This window comes from Sinohyriopsis cumingii, chromosome 1, assembly GCF_028554795.1.
Source record: "Sinohyriopsis cumingii isolate HCF-2022 chromosome 1, ASM2855479v2, whole genome shotgun sequence".
Classification (NCBI taxonomy): domain Eukaryota; kingdom Metazoa; phylum Mollusca; class Bivalvia; order Unionida; family Unionidae; genus Sinohyriopsis; species Sinohyriopsis cumingii.
The window spans coordinates 76,727,607-76,749,136 of record NC_142961.1 but is presented as its reverse complement, the minus strand read 5'-3'; the positions used below and the strand labels follow the sequence as shown (position 1 = coordinate 76,749,136).

The following is a 21,530-nucleotide window of genomic DNA, read 5'->3' as shown; positions in this document are numbered from 1 at the left end:
ATATATGTGATTCCTTGTTTTAACATGTAAATAGAGAGTGGTGTATAAAGAAAAGTGACTATTTGTTTTGTTTTCTTTAGCACGTAAAATTACACTCTATTAAGTTGATGTTTTGTTATGCATGTAAAATCTAGAAATGTTGCATATATATTCCATATATTTAAAAAAAATGTTTCAGTGTTTGTTTTTTGTTTATTTGTCGATTTTTTATATTATGCATTAATGATTTTATTACCCTTTTCTGATTCTGATGTGTTAATTGGTAACAAAATTAAGAAAAGAGGAGAGAAAATTTATATATTTATTTTAATGTTAGTTGCACAAACAAATCATAATTTTGAATGACAGTTTTGAAGATATAAGGATGCATTATATTCTTTAGAGCTATGGTGTTGAAAAGAGCGGCACTGGTTGATTCTATTTATACTACCTGGATAATACATTTCCTAATTAAAAGATATACTACAATTACATTTTTTCGGGATGTATAATTGTATGCATGTATTGATGGAAACAGCAATACAAAAACTGCTGTCCCTAATGACAAAAGCCACCCTTAAAATGATAACACATTTTATACACAAAAACTAACTGAAAAGGGCACAGAGTAGATAGAAATGAATATTATTGGTTTCATCACATTCATTTGGGACACGCACACACATATGTATTCATTCCTTTAATTTGCACATACAAGTTTTATTCAATGTAGAATGAAAACAATACAAAAGGATAACAAGAAATAAAATGTACAAAATTGTTATTGTACACTCATATAATATAGTTGATTACATCAGAACATTACATAGTGAGGGACATACAAATAAAAACAACTTTATTTTTGCATTTATCTTGTGAATTACTACATGTTACTAAGCATATCCAAAAACAATATGGTGGCAGCTGGGCAGTGACATGATGGTCTACTTTTACCACAAGGTAGATTGCAGGACAAGTGCCATTGATACAAAAGGTACAAGGTTACAAACAGATCATAACATTTGATTGTTTATGTAAACTTGTTGTTAATCTCCAATGCAATTTGCAACAGATATGGGTTGTTGTGTTGGGAATTCCTGTTAGTGACAGGATTCTGTCCAGACTGGAGACAAGTACCCTACTCCATAATTGTCTGTTCAATGTATATATTCATTTCAAAAATGAAAACTGTTAGGCCAAAATATGTGTAACCAAAATATGATTGCATTAAGTAAAAACTGCATATGAATGAAGGCTGTTTTGTTATTTTCTTCCAGTTGGTAATGAAAGCTTCAGGTGCTGTAGACTTTTAGGTTGGCTCTTTAAATGGGAGATTTCACACCAGTTCATTCTTCTAGAATGTTTAATTAGTCTGAAAACCTGGCACATCACAGGCACAGGATGTTATGGATAAACAACTTCTTAGCATGAGCTTTGAACATGAATATCTGTCTTGCTTTGTCAGGCATTCTTATAGTATTTCACCCCTGATGATACCATGTGCCAGCCTAATAAATTTGTCATAAAGTTGAGTGTGGTATTAGACACAGATATATATAGTAAGTATTTGCCAAAATGTGGATAAATGCATTGCTAGATGAGACCATCATCAGCTATGGGTCTGTCTTAATAAATATGGTAATTCATTCAGAAGTTTAATTCACAAACAAGATTCTACACAAATTTACAGTGGGTACCTTTGGGTATAAACCATGCAGGATGACCCATTTTAAAAATTTACATGAATCTTCCATGCAGCATGACCCATTTTCAAAATTTACATGAATCTTCCATCTATACAAACCTTGTCTGTTTTGTGTTGTCAGGCATTGTTACAATATTTCACCCATGATAAGAATATTGGCCACCTGTAACAATGTTCCTTCTTGGTAAAGAGTGGTGGTTAATTAGATTTGGCTGTCATCTAGAGGATGACCTCCCTCGATTTTATTGCCCAGTGTGAGTGGATAGATAGAACATCAGCAGAGAACTGAGCATAACTATGAGAAGAAATATGGCAACATAAGCCCCCTTTAGACAAGAGAATAACAATTTAATCAATGACATAAACTAATAGTGTCAGATTCAATTTAAGCAAATTTATGTTACAGAAGTTCCATACCAGTGTTGTTATTGATTCATTTCATCATGACAATGAGAGTGGTGAAACGAGCACAATGCCTGTACCTGATTTTCATCACCTAGTGTTGTTTTCTGTCTCCTTGTATCCCACATGCTCCCACCATCATGTGTATACGCTTGATCTTTCTTGATCCTTCTATCCTAACTGCTTGATCTCTTAGCCGGACTTCGTCTTTCGGACTGTTCCAGAGAGCTGTTTCCCTGAATGACAAGATTACCACTCAGTCTCTGTTTGTATCACATTCTATATGTATATAAAATTCTCTCACTTTCGTTACTCAGAAACCATAAGATAGTTATTGAAATACTGCAAAAATTCTGACATAAGGTGATCCTAATGGTTAATGGTCCTTAAAAATTTAGACTGTATTTTGAGTAAGGTACAATGGTTATCTCTAACTACAAATGACCCCTGTAATGTACATCTAAGTCTGTCCTAATTCGATAGGCCATCACCAGTGCTTCACAGCAACTGAGCATAAATTAACGTGAGTGGTGCAAACATTCCTGCATCTCTGTTTATGCTACCACGGGATTCCTTAGGCATCCAACCTAGTCAGTTCCACTCAATAAGATATATGTTATCGATTACTATTGCATAAGACTCAATAACTTCTAGCTCACTGCAATCCCTAACCTACAAGATTCTTTAAGCACTACATAACCAGATATAAATATGCAATTATCATTAACTCATAATAATCAGTATTGTCCTAACAGACAAAGGAAATTAATTCATATAACCTTAAGAAATCATACACATCTGAAAATTTGGATCACATGCAGTCAGTTCTATCAATGAACTAATAACTGTAAAATTTAAGAAATAAATTGCTTAAACAACTCTAGAATAGCAACAGATTTCCATGAAATCGAATAAACAATGCATATTATGGATCAAAGGCATATCAAACACTTTTGCATAAAACAAAATAAACAAAATAGAAAATTCTTTCCAAGAAAATGTGTCCTAGCACTAAAGGCCTGTCTTTGCGTACAAGACAGCCACCTGGTTCCCTTACTTTTCTTAACAGAAAGAACTACTTGTTAGTTTTCCCTGGACTCAGATGAGTCTTGCTTCTCTTGCAGGAATCTCAGACTGAGGAAATTTGCCCAATGTCGTTACTTTAAATTCAACATTTCTTTCAGGGTGTACTCCTTAAGTTAAACTGACCAATCGTAATCAGTCTTTCCTAATTGTTCCCCAAGATAATTATTACTTTTGTCAAATTTTGACAGCTTAGTGAATCTGAGAAATACGACACATACCAGCTTCCTTTTATTAAATGACTATTCAACATGACGTTCCCATTAGGTGGATATGGTCGGCATCTTAATGTTTACTTTCCCAGGATGGCTTTGTGATGCCTGGGTCAATTCTAAATTAGCTTTTGAAGCTGGTCTCTCTCTCACCTACGAAATGTACTAACTGACTTGGGAAAAGGTCAAGGTGACCCTGCCCATAAAACCTTGCTGGCTCGACTGTACTATTATTTTAACGTTATATTTATTCAATTTAAGTGTGCAATACTTATTCATAATTGAACACATTACACCAGCCTAATATGTTTATCATAAAGTTTGGTGTGTGGTTATTATTAGACACATGTATGCTTAGTAAGTATTTGCCAAAACATGGATAAATGCATCGTTGGATGGACTTACCATCAGGTATGGGCCTGTCTTTGAATAAATAATGTAATTCAGACTGAAGAGACCATTTTAAGAAATGTGTCTTAAAGTTGGGTGTGGATTATTATTAGACACAGATATCCATAGAAAGTATTTGCCGAAACACAGATAAATGCATTGTTGGATGGGCTTATCATCAGGTATGGGCCTGTCTTTTAATAAATATGGTAATTCAGTCTGATGAGACTATGGGCCAGTCTAATCAGTATGTCTTCAAGTTGGGTGCAGGATTATTATTAGACACTGATATCCAGTGAAAGTATTTGCAAAAATGTGGATAAATACTTCTTTTTGGACGGACATCAGGTATGGGCCTGTCTTTTCACACAGCTTAAGCAGTTTTGTATGAAACAGAAAATAAATGCTGACACATGATTTTGTTCCCATATTTTTGCATGTTAAAAATACCTAATTCTAATTTGCAACGCTTGAAGATAAGTTCCTAAACAAGTTTCATATTTTATGGCAAAGCAGCAAGTAAAAGTTAAATCATGCTAAGGTATCTGGAGTAAAATACTTTGCCCAAGGCCATGCCATGGTAGTTGACTAGGGCTGCTAAGATCATAGGATTAGAGCCTGGATCATTCTGGTTTCAAGTTTTCTGCACTGATCACTGAGTATACATGTTGAAATTCGTAGCAATTTTTGCATTTTTCAGTTGTCATTTCCTTTCAGTGTAAGTTTAAGAGCAACAATCAACATTGTCTTGCAAACATGTTTTTTTCAAAAGTGGAACTGAATTATACTGGTACTATCTCATTTATATTTGCTGTGGCAATTGCATGCTGATTATGTGCATACACAGTTGAAGACAGTAAGGGAAAATAATCACAGACCATTATTTTAGTACATGTTGTGGATGGCTGAATAAATATGTATGCAAGAGTAAATTATGTGCTATGTTTATTGCATGGATAGCGTCACTTAGTGTTAAATTTTTCAATCCACTTGTATGGGAAAATTTGGAAAGCACTTGATGAAAAGTTGTGATATTATTTTAGATCAAGAAGGACAGTAACACCTGATTAATTGTTTTGTTAAGTGCAGGAACCATCTTAAAATTTGTTCCCAGGGTGGTGACTTAATCACAACGAAAATTACATGGACATGTGGCCATTTGAATTGAATTAAATTGGACATAGCTTTCTTTTCTTTGATATGACCCTTAATCTATAACATCTTCTTTATCAAATTGCCATATTACTGTCTTTTATAATGTGTTTGAGAACAAATAAAAATCACAATGTTTTGAGTAATGCGACTATTCAAAATTTTGAAGTTATGATTAGACCTTGGGTGGGTGAGAGTTTGAATTTCAGGTGATTTAGCAGTTTTGAAGTTGTTCTTTTGTAAACTAATTCAGCATTGCATAGTTAACATTTTGCCTTATTTCTTTCTTTTTTGAAATGCTACCAAACTCACTAGGTAAAGAGATTAATATTTAAATACTGATTTTTAATTTGGCTATTGATAATTCTAAACTGACGTTATTGCTGGCATTCAACCATTAAACCAATCAAACACTGCTATCTAACTCATTCTAGTAGGTGTGTGACTATGTTTTCATCCTTTTAGACCTTTGTCTTTGGTAGTAAAGAAAATCATTCTAGCCGGCTATTTTTGTTTTAAAACTAAATATTTATAACCAGTAACATGTTGAAATGTATTCCCAAGACTTTCCCAAATTCATTTGAGAAATTCTGTGATGACAAAATTAGACTCTTGTGAAGCAAGATGAAGGATAAGACCTGAGTAAATCAAATGTTTTCATCTGCAGGATACAGGCATCAAGCCGGTTGTAGATGTATGTAAATTATCAATTCACAAAAGCAGTAATCTGATTATTTTGTTCTGTTATTCGTTTCAGCTCTGAATATTTGTATATGATATAGTGCATAACATGTTACCCTCAGGAAAATAAAGTTGTTATTATTATTATTATTATAATTATTGTATTTGGGTGATGGTATTATGCAGTTCAGTGGTCCTTAGCCAGTGTGAGTCTCTTTCTTATATATATATATATATATATATATATATATATATATATATATATATATATATATATATATATATATATATATATATATATATATTTGCATTTAGTAACATGATCTTAAAACTTCTGTAAACTCCTTGTAGGGAATGGGAGACTATTTCCTTTCCACCAACATGCAAGCACAAAGACAATCTGGCACCTACATTAGGTAACATTGAAGTCTTAACATGTACCTTGATATATTATTGTCAGAAATTCTGCACTTTAAGAAGACATTGATACACTAGGCAAATGGTACAGCAGCTAGTTGTAGAGTTTATGCTCAGGGTTGCTTGGGTAATGGGAAAAATATGACATAGAAATATAAGGTATTTTGAAAACAATGTGAGAGAAAAACAAATTTATGTTGTGACATTTTTGTGTTCTTACATGCCTATTGTATGTTGGAGCGTGCACTTACAGTAAGGAAGAACATGACTGGCTTTGGAGTCAATAAGTTGAAGGTCAAGGTCATGATAACAGAAAATGGTTTTTACATCAAAACTTTACTTATACATGACATACCTGGATCGTACTTTGTGGATATCTTTGCAGCTTTGGAAAAGAATAAGCCTTTAGATTTTATGGTCAAAAGTTCAAAGGTCAGTGTAATTGGCATAAGCAGAAATTTGTTGTCCAAACAGTGTGATTGGTTCTAGATCACAGACCTTGATCACTGCCATCTCACCTCTGTCTGCGTGGGTTTGAGTCTCCTATTCAGCTAATGTGGATATGTGAGAAAGCTTACCAGTAGCTTCTCGTGGGTTGGTGGTTCTTTCCAGGGTTTTCCCCGAGTTCTTCCTCCACCATTAATACTGGTTTCAGATACAGTTTTGAAAGTAATTTATCAATCTGTTTTCAGTATATTGCAACCATTTAAAAAAAAAGTTGTGAATGTACTGTACATGTATTTTAAAAAAACAGATGATATACTTAAAAAATATGTTAAACACACTTCTTATAATAATACTTTTTATGCTGAGTATTCATTTGTCAAGAGGGGCCCCGAGTGGCCTAAAGTGCTGTCCATTACCGATCATTGCCATCTCACCTCTGTATGCATAGGTTCGAATCTCGGATTCGGCCAGTGTGGATATGTGAGAAAGCTTGCCAGTAGCTTCTCAAGGGTTAGTGGTTCTTCCTGGGGATTTGCCGGGGTTCTTCCTCCACCATTAATACTGGCCACCATGTATAACCTATCATGTGCTGAAAAATGGCGTTAAACTCTACAACAACAACAACAACAACAACAGCATTTGTCAAGACTTGGACATTTACTCAGTGAAATTAAATGGTCCCAGTTTGATTTTACTGGTTCCTGGACCTTGTGAATAAGGAATCAATTATATCCATTCTGCTTAAAAGACATTTTTGGCTAAAATGGGTGGGATTCAGAATATAGCTTATCTTTGTTTCCAATTTACATGTACCTTTTAGGCAAGTGGGTCAAGATAACCTTTTTTTTTAAGGAAGCTTTTCCCCCAAGAATATAATAATAAACAGGTCTTAATCAACTCCACCCTTCAAACAGGATGAAGAGACAAGTCTATCAGTATCCTGAACTGCATACTTGATCAGATAGGTCATTGAACTTTAACATTGGAATGGCTTACTGTATGTATGCCTGTAAATTGTTATTTATGATAATAGCTGTAATAACTAAATATGGTGACCAAGATAACCAGAATAAATGGAGATTCTAGTTTGTTGATAAACTAAGCAGTGTTACATGTTATTGACAACAACTGGTCATGTCAAAGTTATTACAAAAACAAGGGAGACTTAATTATTAGATCATGATTTTGTTTTGTTGTTAGCATAGTTATCATGGGCATTGCACTGTACCCATATTTTACCAAACTATCAATCTAACAAGAAAGGGCAATAAGAGACTAGCATATTCCTTGATCTCCATATAAAAATAAATTGACATAAAGAAAGATCAGTGAAATTTGTTGTTGTTGTTGTTGTGTAGCCATCCTCACAGAATGGTTTATTCACCACTGTGTAACAAAGACTCTTTTCACACTTTTGGGAAGACTCCTGGTGGACTTGTTTGCGATCAGGCTCAACAACAGACTTCCTTTTGACATTTCTCTTTCCCAGATCAAGGAGCTTGGGCAGTGGATATGTTCAGCCACCAGTGGGGTCGACTATTTACATATGCCTTCCCACCGTTTCATCTGCAATATCAAGTTCTTCAAAAAAGTCAGAACACAACTCATGACATTTTCATGGCTCCACTGCAGCCCCAGCAATCATGGTTCAGTGATCTTCTTGATCTATTGATTGATCTACCTTTGTCTTTACCTCACAGGAGGGATCCTGTGTCAAAACACTGGGGATCCATTCTTCAGAACAGCCAACAGATTATCCACCTTTTCGCTTTGCTCATCTCAAGAGATTACTCAGCCAGAACAAGTTTTTAGGCTGAATTGCCAGTTACATCTTTCAGGCATCAAAGGTTGGGACTCCGGGTGGCCAAGTGGTTTGAGGCAGTCACCTTTTCAGATCACCTACAGCTTACCTCTTCAAGTGTGGGTTTGAGTCTCAGCCTCTGACAATGTGGGTATGTGTGAGATCTTGCCAGTAGCTTCACATGTATCATTGGTTCTTCCTCTGTTCTTCCTCCACTAAATAAACTGGCTGCTATGTATATAGAGCCTATCATGTGCTGAAAAAACCATAACAACAACAAGAACATCCACTGTCATTGATGCTAGTTGGATTATCTTCTGTAACTGGATTGATCCTAACTGTCTCTTTGTAACTTCTGTCGCTGATTTACTTTTCTTTCTGTTTGAGAACAAAAGACATTTAGTATCCACTATCAAGGTCAATAGAACTGCCATTTCCAACACACTTAAATTCTCCTCAGGGCACGGTAATTGGTTTGGGTTCAAAACTTACCAATCTTATGAAGTATTTGAGCTGCAGAGACATTTCTTCCTCACTTTTACAGCCAGATGGAGTCGATTGTTTTATGGTCTTTAAGAAAAACCCTCTATGAATCATTGAGTGAAACCTAATTTCAGGACCTCACACTCAAGACTGTTTTTACTGACATTAGTGTCTGTGAGAAGACTCAATGCAGTTGATTCCTTGTCTATCATGTGAGGCTGCTTCTGGTCTAATCATTATTTAATTCTTTTGTCAACTGGATTTTTCAGCAAAAAATCATTTACTTTTGGTAACTCCATTTCTTTTAGAGATCCTCAGTCTTACTCAAATCAGTGCTGGGATGATCAGGATACAATGTAGACTCTTATGCAGAGTGAGGGATCTCTGTTTCTGTATTTTGGCCTCCAAAAGAAATAGAAAGAGTAGGAAATGTCTTTCCCTTCCTGTTAAAGGCTCTGTAGACATTTTGGCTGCCACTATCTCATGGTAAAAAGTCACCACAATCAGAAGAGTGTATCAGTTCCTTAATGATCAGAACCCCTCCATTATGAAACTACAAGCCTGTGAGGTTAAAGCCATTGCTGCCTCATGGGCTTACCTTAATCACTGTTCTTTGGAGGATATCATGAAGGAAGCATTTTGGTGTTCCCACACTACCTTCTCCTTTTACCTACATTCATTAGCACAACAATGTGCAGGCATTTTTTTCTCTGTGACCTATTGTTGCAGCACAAGATGTAGCCCTGAAAGATGACAGTGTTAGTCAGCTCATTCTGTTTCTTTTTTTTTGTTTTTTTATCATTTATAATGAGATCACCAGCCTGACAAATTCAGCTGTGCAATAGCGATAGGTAAGTTATTGCGGCACTTTTGGAAGTGGGTAAAACGTATTTTAATTTTGCAATACTTAATTGTCACTTTTGCGAAATGGTATTCTCCATTCTGCTCCAGTGTCCTGGTGGGATTGTCATCTGTGAAAAAGCTGACCCTTTTAGGTATGTAACGTGCCATGTGCGTGGCATTATACTGACAATTCTCCTCTTATTTGTTTAGGACTGGTCAGCCTGGTGTCAGGATAATGTGACTGGGTGGGACATCATGCTACATGTGTGCGGCATGATGCCTCAGTGCTAGACATCACTATAAACTGCCTCACTGCAGACAGTGTAGCAATACGACTGAAAAATTGTTAAAGCTATGTTGAAAATCCAAATCTCTCTCACACACACACACACACACACACACACACACACACACACGCACACACACACACACCTCTTATCTGGAGGATGCATTCACATGAAATGGACAGTGGTTTTTCGGTAAGAAAAATATAAGCTGCACAATAGCGATGGGTAAGTTGTTGCATAATTAAGATTAGTTTTATATATTGTATTGAAAAGGTCTTCTGTTGAAAAGATGTTGTAGCAGTGAAAACAAGGAGATACAGTATTTATATTGCTTAGAATTGTTCAACTGTCTATGGATTTTTCCAGTGTAACATGTTGGTTATAAAAAGAAGAAATACCAGCATTCTTTCTTATGTCACTGGGAATTATGTTTCCCAGTCTACTTGCCCAGTAAACTTAAAGCTCTTTTTAAACAGTTTCTTCATTGGTTTTGTTATAAGCTAAGTTGTACTTCTAACAGACCTTAAATTCAGAGTACCATCAACATCTACATGAATTCGGTGAAAGATACTGCTTAGTAATGATGGGAATCTATCAAAATTTCATAATTGGTTCCACTTAACCAACTGACAGTTGATTATAATTGGTTGCCAAGAGCAAATTTATACAATTATATCTTTGTCCAAGAGTTCAAAATGTTAATAAATGTACAGGAGTAATCTCTTTTAATGACATGTATACTTTAACTTGATAAGAATGTTACATTTTATTCTATTGTGTGGTGTTCTTTTTGTTCTGCAACTTTGTTAAATGAAAGCAACTTTTTATGACTATCAGTTTTATGCAACTGTAAAACTGTTGCAACCGCCCAAAACCTATTAATTCATATGTGATGTTTTTACAGAAGGACTTGGTTTTCTTGCTTGTCATTATTTACAAATACTAGAGTATTATACATTTAACACTGAAACAAATCATCAAAATTTGTTTAAATTGATAAATTCAACAATTTAAGAGCAAAATCATGTGATCATAACTATATGTTCCTAATCATGAAAGTTTGTACCTGCCAGAGTATGGTATAGTCTTATGTTTTTGTAAGTTGTAGTGGATTGGAAGTCCTATACAGCTTACCATTTATATGAGTTTAACTAACCTTTGTGTTTTGCATGCATCTAAAAAGAAGTAGTCTCCCTTTCCACACTATCGATTATTAAGTTTTCGAATTGATTATCTTATCAGTTCACTCAACCAACCAATAATTGATTATAATCGATAATCAGAACATTATTGCTTAGGTAGGCAGGAATAGCTTTCTGGCCACTTGGTACATAAATATGGCCTTTCTAAAGATTCCTTTCATATATATTTTTATTATTCATTGCAGCCTGCAAATTGTCTGTTTGCTGATCATGAATGAAATGGCATGCTCACTCTTTTGAAGTCTTAAAGGTTTTGCTAAGTTTGAATTAGAGGCATCACCCCAAATTACATTTGTCCAGATACGGCTGAATTAGCTTATTTAAGATCTGCTGAAAAGGAATGATTGTTCTGATTTTCTCAAGTAGCCAGAGATAAGAATTGACCCTTTTTTTAAATTTATGTTTCATGTGAAATAGACCAAGTAAGATTGTTATCTACAAATACATGAAGAATTTTATCATGAAAGGTCATGTTAAGGTTAACATTGCCAATAGAACTTGGTAAGGAACAAACCTTTTGATTTAGGGACAAAGGCAAATGGTTTATTTGACTAAAAAGAAGAAAAATGCTTCCCAGCACAATAAGATTAGTTCTACATCACCAGACTTTGTGGATGGCTTGGTGCTGCTGTTGAGGAAGAACCTTATTGATTTGTGGTTAAAAGGTCAAACTTCAGTGCCACTGGAAATGATAGAAGAAAAATGTTCTGCACAAAAAAAAGTTCTACATCATAGACCAGGACCAAAGTTCATGCATGGCTGGCTTTACATTAGGGGTGTGGAAGAAACCTACTAGTTTGGGGAGAAAAAGGTCCAAGGTCATGGTCACTGACTGAAAGAAGATACACATTTCCTGCACAGATATTTCAGTCCTCCAGACTGTTCAACACTGTGTGGGAGTATTATGTGCCATTCCAAAAAAAAAAAAAGAAATGCATAATTTTAGAGATGAACAAGTACTATATATACTTGCATACCTTTCATACTCGTTTATAAGTTAAGTCCCACTGCAAACTGCAAATACCCAGATCCTGGCACTTCATGCACTGGCAGATCTGGTTTTATGCAGTTTGTTTGGATTATTTAGTTGAACAAGAAACATGGACCCTAATCTGCAGGTGCATTATGCTATTGCAGATCTCAGGGTCTTTATTGTTTGTGGTTTGATTTGACTTGTAAGCAAGTATATAATATATTAGATCCAACTGCAAATAGCTTAGATCCTTGTATGCTAGAACAGTAGATATGGGTCTGTGTTATTTGCAGTTTAAAACAGACTGGTACATTAGTATTTAAAGTATTAATGACTCATAGCAAAGAAAAAGAGGAGTCTGAAAGCTAGCAGTTCCATAATAAATTGCCTTCCCTGGGCTACAGCATATATTAAGCTGCCTGGTTCTCAACCTCTTTACCTGCTATCCACAATGACAAACACTGATTTTGAATGTGTGTGGCCCTACAAGAAATTATAACTATCCCAATCATTACAAACTGTATGGTTGCTGTGGTTACCTTAGCCCTGCAGTTTCATTGCTATATTACCAATGGTTGAGACTGCAGATCAATACACAGATTAATGGTAACTGAGAATAAAATGTCCTAGAGCAGTAGGATTTGGAAGATCTTCCATCATAAAGCATACATTTACTGTATATACTCGACTTTACAATTAGTTCAAATGCAAACTGCACAAACCCAGATCTGCCAGTACATGCAGGTCTGGAACTTTGTTCTTTGCAGTTTGAATCAACTTATCAGTGAGTATATACGGTACTATAGCAAAATCTGTGTTCAATACAACTGGGTTTTCATGATAAAGCTCAAAATAACATTGGTAGGGGCATATAGTGGATATGTTTATTTCTAACCCAACCTATGTACTTAAGTGAATGCTGAACGTCTTATGTTAAACACATTTACCCCTGGAGGTTTTTGTCATTTTCGCCTAAAATTCAAGTAGGAAACACATTTTGAAAGCTATTTCTGAATGCATCGTAATACATCAACTTACAGTTTATTTTCCAATAACCTAATGCCTAGTTGTGTTAGAAACATCGTTTTTCATTGGCTATTTTGCTCGCGCATGAGCAGAATGGTGAAAGTTGGAGTTCTTTTTTTTTTTTTTTTTTTTTGCATAACAGACCCATTATTTTCTTATCGAGGTCACTCTTTGTTCCAAATGCCCATCTTATCCTACTTTTTGCAAAGGTTCATCTGTTTGCAGTTCATACTGGTCTGCCTTAGATCTGAGGCCAAAAAGTCTAAAATCCAGACACAAAATCGGATTCTGACCACAGGAAAATTTTTGGTGGAAAAAAATTGGGTCCAAAAAATCAGGTTTTTCCCTCTGTATTTTGTAGTGCAACTAGGACTTATCATTGTAGAGCTACATCTGTCTACCTTTCTATAATACCACCCACTTTAGTGTATTTTACATGACCTTGATGCTACAGAGCTTGGTAGTAGGCTACTACCTCCTGCCATGTAAACTCGTTGCCAGGGGTTAATGAGTTAATACTACACTGTCTGAGATGGGTACAACCAAAATGGTACTTGAAAATAACTTACAAGATACTCTCAACAGACTTCAAGTATGGTGCAAGGTAAACAGTATGATCATAAATACAGAAAAAATGAAAGCCCTACTAGTTACAACACAACAAAAATGAGCAAGGCTAGATAGTGACAAACTCCAGGTTCTATTTGACAACGTGGGCCTTAATATGACCTCACAAGATAGAATTCTTGGTGTCTTCAAAGATAACAATCTTACTTGGTCTATTCACATTAAACATATTTCAAAAAAGGCTAATTCTTATCTTTGGCTACTGAGGAAAATCAAAACATACATTCCTCTTCAGTATAGGGTAATCTTTTATAAAAGTTATATTCAGCCATATCTGGACTACTATAATGTAATTTGGGGTAATACCCCTAATTCAAACATAACAACACTTTTACGACTCCAAAAGAGGGCTTGCCTTTAATTCTAGATCAGTGTATAGACAATTTTTAGGATGCAACGAATAATATAAAGGTTTTAACAATACATGAAAGAATATTTCTTAGAAAGGCCAAATTGATATATAAAGTATCCAGAAAAGCCATTCCTGTCTATCTGAGCAACATCTTTCACCAAAGAGATGCTGATGGTACTCCAAATTTAAGGTCCATAAGAAGTGAAAATTACATTGTACCAGGGCCAAAGAAGGAATTGTTTAAAAAAATGTTTTCAATATACTAGTCTACTGATATCGAACAACATTCCCAGTGACATAAGGCAGGCTCCTAACATTTCTTCTTTTCATAATCAGTGTCTTAAATGGATGAAATCTTTAGAAAATTGAACAGTTCTAGTACAGATAATATAGCCTTCTTTTCTGTAATTTTGCATCATTTTCATAGTTGAATATTTAAATGCAGGATGATATTTTATATTTTGTGCATGTGTTCCAAGCTTGATACTTTGAATTTTAAAATTACTTAATTATTTAGTGTCAAGCCAGATTCTTCACATCATGTTGTATATACTGTATATATTGTACATAACAGATAGAAGGCCTCAAGGTAGATTAGTTCTGTAACTAACTGAGTTACCTTCTCTAAATAAAGTCTTTATTATTATTATTATTATTATTATTCTGATAAAAAATTATTTAGACTTCTGACAGTTGAGGCAGTCAGATGTTAACATCATTTATTTGTTGTTTATGTTTGAATAAAACTTTCGCTTGTTTGAATAATATTGCCTTGATAGTATACTCATAGGACAGGCCCCAAAAATTTGGATAGTTTCTATCCAAGGTAATATGACACCCCAGCTGAATAGCCCTCTGCTATTAACATCCCAAGCCCATGCCTGTGTGAGCCTGATGAGTTCTTCCAGGCTGGTGTAAACTACTGTATGAACCCGGTTATTAGTTCACAGAACCTCCAAATATTGCAATTGAAGCAAGTGTTTGGACAATATAATGAGTGTCGTTTTATATGCATTTCATTACTGTACTATAAAGGCTTATTACTTCATATGATTTTTTTCTTCCAGCCACATAGAAACATTCTATATGGTTTTATGAATAGTCCATGTAAATTAATAAAGTCCAATGAACGAATCTGATATTTATTTTCCAAATGATGATATGTAAATTAAAAGTATTGTCAAAGTTTACATAAACATTTCGTACATCTGAACCAGAACACATCAGAGGTAACATCTATGGTACGATATCAACTATGCGTCTATCCATGCTTATTACAAGATCCTAGAATTATTTGAGCATAGTATTTACAACTGTTCAAAATGCTGCCCTATGGGGTACACTGTCCACATTGTGTGTTATTTCCATTTCAAATGAATTCCTTTTTAAGGTATGAGTCGTTATCCTATCTGAATTGCACTGGACTTTAATGGCCATTCAATATTTTCATCATTCCTTTCTAAGTCCTGTAGTACATTATTTGTTGTGTTTTACAACGTCTGGTTGCTGATCGCTAGGAAAACTTCATCTTTCTGGAAAAGAACACAAATTCATGCAAGTACACTGCTGTATGGTAAACAATGAAACTTAGATTCAAAAATAGATCTTGATGGAATGCGATTTATGGGTTCCTCAAAACTGTATATATAGATGCACCACGGTAAGGTATATAAATCAGTTTAATACGGATAATTAACACACAGATGCATGCAAAGTTTTTGTCCCAAGAAGAATGTATCTACTGAGGAAAATAAGTACTGATGTTGATAAAATGTAAATTGATCTACAATTGGCCATTTGATATGTGACGTTTGACCAAAACAGTCCAGTACAAATTTTCCCCATATTTAGCGGCTAAGTTAACAGTTTTTCTTTCAAAGATGTTGCCAGGAAAAATGAGAAGCAGAAATCTATGAGAAGTAGCTATACATTTAAAATGATCTATAAATAATTTTGTTTATTTTATGAATAGCTATCTGATAAACCTTACTGAAGCATTTTATGATCAAATAGAATAATTTAAACTGTGTATAACGGCAATGTACATGTATGCATGTGTGGTGTGCTTAATTACAATTCAAATTCAACTGCACAGCTTATTCATAGAGAACCCAAAAAGAAAGAGAAAGAGAGAAAAAAGAAATTTGTTGAGTTAAAAATGTTTGTATGCTTACCTTGGAGTTGACATTAGAGGCTGTCGTTTTCTCGGATTCTGTTTGCATGGTGTATCATGCAAGGCACATTTCTTTGATGTTCGTACTCTAGTTTGTTTCGCACAATTAATTTTCTCCTGGAGTAGCTCCTCTGGTATTGATAATAATTGTTCTTTGTCAGATACATGAACATCATCTCCAAAACTGTAATAAACTTCACCGTCTGGACACATGGAAATACAACAGTATCGAAGAAGATCTGGCAAAGCGGCCTCGTGACACCATATAGTCAATAAATAATCTATCTGAACTTGAATAAGGCTTCCTAAATTCCTCAGGGCACTTTCCGGGGGCATCCATGTTTGTGGATGTCGGAATTCTTTCCCAGGCATTTTGATTGTCATTTGCCTTACTTCTTCAAAGGACAATGCAGCTGCATTGTAGATCTTTGGACAGTACAAATCCTTTAAAAGGAAATGTATGCATCAATATTTAGCATTATGGATGAAATTGACTCATCTGTCTCATGTGAAAGAGTTTGAAAAGCTCAAGACCTTGATTGTCAATGGCTTTCGTTAAAATCTTTTCGTGTGAAATTCCATAATGTCGTGGCAAAAAGTCATTTCCTCCCATGCACAAAATGATGGCAATCAGAGCCGCGGAATACTTCTTATTGAAGTATCTTTCAATACTTTCTATGATTTTGGAAATGTTGTACAGCTCAGGCTTTTGTTTCTGTAGCCAAACATAAACAGGGCGTGTAAAGGTTCCAGTTTGGTTTCTTTTCCAGTGGAGACTGATACCAAATAGGTGAATTAGGACTGTGTCGATATCAGCTGATGATACAAAGTTGACAACAGAATCTCCATCAGACAACTCAGCATCAAGCTCCTTCATCCAATCAAGTTGAGCCATTTCTGCTTCTCCCTTTCTCTGCCTGATGTTAGACAGCTTCTCAATACCAACAATTCCTGATTCGGAAGTAAATCGAACTCTCAGTGGTGTTGTGAAAGGACAACATGTGCAGGGGACCTCTTGGCAATGACATGCTGTCAGCAGAGCTTCACTGTCTATATCCAGTATAATATTTTGCTTAAGAAGAAGCTGATCAATGTGATTGCCTAAATAGGAACTTACAAGTTTCTTGCCGGTCGCTGTTCCCACAACAGAGGGCTTGTGAAATTTATCTTCACTGATCACCTCTTTTTCTTCCTTCAAATGTAAGATAGATATTTTTCCTTTAGAATCCCGCATTTTTCTTGTATGTGCTTTTAGTGTGTCTGGCGTGAAGGAATATTTTTCCTCACATATAACAATGTGACGTAAATTTGGAAGGTGTCCTATCAACTTGTGAAGAATTGCCTTTGATACGTACTCTAAGTACTGGTCTCCAGTCGAAGCTGATGTCTTGAACTTCACACTGGCAAATTCTACAACTGAAGCTTTCGTTTGTTCCTTTATGGTCGGTGGAACAGCTTTGAAATCTGTTAGGATGAACTCATCTAAGTCTGGCAAATCGACCTTTTGCTCACTTGTAGCTCTGGTATCAGATATTTTCTTTATCAACTCGAGAAGAGCTATTTTCACACCAGCTGATTTATTAGTGGATGATTTTGTCCCATCTGGCTTAAAGATTGACTGACAAGTATTCATGGAAGAGCTTAGACAGTCCACAATCGTTGTCATCTTCTTTACTGTCCTTTTTCTTTTCTCCTCGCTTTTTTCTTTCATGCTCTTACATGATGTATTTTTTGGTACGCCTTTAGTCCTCTTGATTGTTGACCCTTTTGATCTTTTTATTCTGTTAATGAGATGTTTGGGTCCGTTTATCAATTCAATGTTAGGACAATCATTAAGTGTCATACCCAATAGACACTCTCTTGCTGCATATCTGTGAATCATGAATGTTCCTATCTCTTCTGTGGTTGAATCTAACATCTCTTGCTGAACCTCTGGATTCTCCTTGTGATATACATTTCTTAGAATGGGATCAAAACTTGATGACATTCCATTTCTTCGATGTATCAGACCAACTGTTCTTACAATATGGCCCAAGTCATTATCACTGGCTTTTCTTCCCATGTACCTTTCTGAAATTTTGGATGCTATCTCTTCATCTTTTTTCTCATCTTGCTTAATCTTTGAAGCATCCTCTCCTGAGATGACAGACTGGATTACTTTATGGACTTGTCTCTGCTCGTCTACTGTGGACATCCTTATCATTACATTGCTTAGTGTGGCCCCTGGTCGAATACATTTCTTTGCATCTCTGTGGTCAATCTCTCGAGCAGTGTCTAATCCAAACCTGACAATACTACCATTGTGAGAGGTACTGAATAGAGCATGTTTCATTTGTCTGTGAAAGTGACTTGATTTGTAATGTTCTATCAAAAGCCGTGTGCAAAATCCAGCATAACTGGAAGCTCCATTTAAGAATGAGAACGGAAGTGAAGACTTCACACCGGCCAGTAGTAAGTTGTATCCATCTTTTCCTCCTAGTCTTTCAGCAACGGCGATGGCTACAATTTCGTCACAATGCCTCATTATATCAATATGCAGGGAAAACGTTTTATTCTCAGTGGATGTTTTCTTAATGAATTCTTTCAACATTTGTCCCCATCTCAATTCAAGCTGGCTGACGGATAACACCTGATCACACAAATTGTTTTCCAGCTCCTGTGCATGTGAATGTGGTAGCGAGTTGATAAACGTGATGATAACCGAGATATGCAAAGCTGCTGACAATCGCCAAACATTTCGCGTGGCTGTCTCGATGTTCTCGATACTTACCAATTTACTGCAGTCTTTTTCAATATCATCATCTCTCATATATTTCAGTATATGAATGAGGCCTGATGTTTCATAAGCTGATATTAAATTGATGGTTTTAGACTTTCTCAAGTGCAGTACTGAAATTCTGGAAGAAATATTGCATACTTTTTGTTCCCATCTATAAGCTTAAAAAGATTTCTGGCAATCTTGTAGTCAGGTGCAAACAGAACCTTATCATTTGTTTCACTCAGTTCAGCCTCTCCAAAAAATCATCAGAACCACTTTCAATGTGGTTATGTCGTCATCTCTACCACTGGAGGGTGGAGGATGGCGGCATAATAGTGGCTGTGATGGTGTGTTGTTTAGATCCTGATACTCTAGTATGCTACTATCAGTACTGCAGACAACAGTTTCATCTTTGTTTGTCATAAATGGTATCTGTATTTCTTCAAGGAGGGCTTGAACATCTTGGAGAATATCTTTATTAGCACCAACTTTTATCCTAATATTTGAATATTCTTCCTCCTCCTCTTCGTCTTCTTTTCCTCTTTTTTTATTAATTTTATCTTTATACATTGGATGTACATCCTCCTCATCTATATCACTGACATCAGTATATGGTAACAAATCACAAGATACATTTGGATCAACCTGGATGTTTTTCATATCCTCGATTGTATCCCCATTACTGTCAACTGATCTAATGGAGGTAATGGCTCCATTAATGCTCTCTATATCTTCACTGGAGATGTTTGGTGGGAAGTTTTCCGTTCTATCATTATTACTAATTTTATCCATTTTCTCCAAATCATGAATGGCCAAGGATGAAAAGCTTTCATCTAGATCCATGTTTTCTTCCTGAAATTCTGAATTTTCCATCGAAGCCGCTTTGCCTAGAATGTTTGTGAAGGGCTGTAATGATGTAAGTCTTGTCCATATGTATTTCAGGCCCCATTTAGCTCGCTGCTGAAAACGTTCAAAAGCACACTCTTCATCAGAGGTCATCTTTAGTAGAACCCATTCTAGATCTTCTTTTTCCAGCGGTGGTGCTTCCTTGCATGCACAATCTTCTTTTTCTTCACGCAGTGGAAGATGCCATGTTAATACATCGTTTCAATCTTTTGGAATGCCTTTGATTGTAATGGACAGGGTGCATAGTTGATTTATTCTCCTTTCACCAGGTTGTGGGTCAGTTTTCATGGTGAGCTGGACCAAATTGTCCATGAAAAATATAAGATGACAGTCTCTGAGACAAACCAAATGTTCAGAAGATGAGACATCACTTGCTTTTATATAGCAAAGTGGATATGGTTTCATCTACGTTTTAAAGTGACAAAGGTCTGGATCTGCAGCTTTCTTAAGACGTCTGTCTCCATTTCGCAGACTTTGACTCATACTGGTAGCTGTTGTGATGGAAAAAACAGATGTGATGTTATAGTAGTTGATGAACAACTCATCTGTGACAATATCTTGTATGAGACCACTGTAATTTCTGTTAAGTATGTTCAGTGATGAATCGAAATGGCAATATAAAGAGGATAGTTTTGATGTGTAGAAATCATCTGATGATCGACGCCTGAGGCTGTCTTTGTTCAGTAGTGTTTGTTCTAATAAACACTGGAATGGTAAAGGAACGTACAAGCGCCATTCTCTCATTATTTGAAAGTGGTTCATATCTAAGGGATCAGCAAGCCAATGTTTCTCCTCTTTAAAACATTGAAAGCAAAAGGAGTCAAGAATTCTATATTCCTCTGGGAGATCTTGGTCATCCAAACAAGATGAAAGTGACACATAATGAGGTTGGAGTTTTCCAGATTTTAGATGACTTCTTGCAAGAAAACGCTCACCAGGCGGAAGGCAGCCTTTGGGAAAGAAGAGTATGACAGGCACATAAACATTGTGACTTTTCTTCAGAGAGGCACGAACTATCAGAGACATATCATCATACATTTCAACATTATGTTGCAATTCCTGCAATTCGATACCAATGTGTACTCCTGCTTTATGTGCACACACATTTGTGCACTGAAAACAAATAATATTTTGAAACTGAGGAGCAGGTATGTCTCTAAGAGCATTTTCTGTGTCGGTTTCTATTTTCTCAGGTCGATGGATACTTTCAAGATGAATAGTAATTCCATTTATTGCATCAGCAGCAAACTTTCGAGCAACATTCCGCTGACATACCTTCAAGCACAACTGATTGAGTTCTTGTTCTTTTTCTGCCAACTCTTTACATAATCTAAAGAATTCCCATTTACTTTCCTGCTCATCTTCATAGTCTGATGCTTCTTTCTTACAAAAGGAACTATAATGCCATTCGAACAATTGAATTTTATTCCATTCGCTGTCGGTGAACTGTGTTTTATAATCAATAATTAAAGATGGAATCTTCAGCCCTTCAAGTTGTAGCTTATTAATTGTTTCTTCATACAGACCCAAACTTAAAATTTCAACAGACGCTAGTTGTTGATAAAGGTTCCATGTTGATTTATTCCATTTGTTTGAAGATATAGACTGTGTTTGTTTTTCTAAGAGTTCAT

The 21,530-nt window shown here is 35.6% G+C and overlaps 2 protein-coding genes across 2 annotated transcripts in view; one reads left to right on the top strand and one right to left on the bottom strand.

Moving 5' to 3' along the window:
* LOC149807158 (microtubule-associated serine/threonine-protein kinase 2-like) overlaps positions 1-21,530 on the top strand; it is a 346,090-nt gene that overhangs the window by 38,562 nt on the left and 285,998 nt on the right. The window lies entirely within an intron of this gene.
* Positions 14,871-18,845, bottom strand: LOC149807159 (uncharacterized). Its single transcript, XM_089962873.1, has 2 exons — positions 16,237-18,845; positions 14,871-15,594 (listed from the first exon to the last, which is right to left on the bottom strand). Exon 1 carries the CDS (start codon positions 18,823-18,825, stop codon positions 16,714-16,716), a length of 2,112 nt encoding a protein of 703 aa, XP_089818999.1. The 5' UTR covers positions 18,826-18,845; the 3' UTR covers positions 14,871-15,594; positions 16,237-16,713.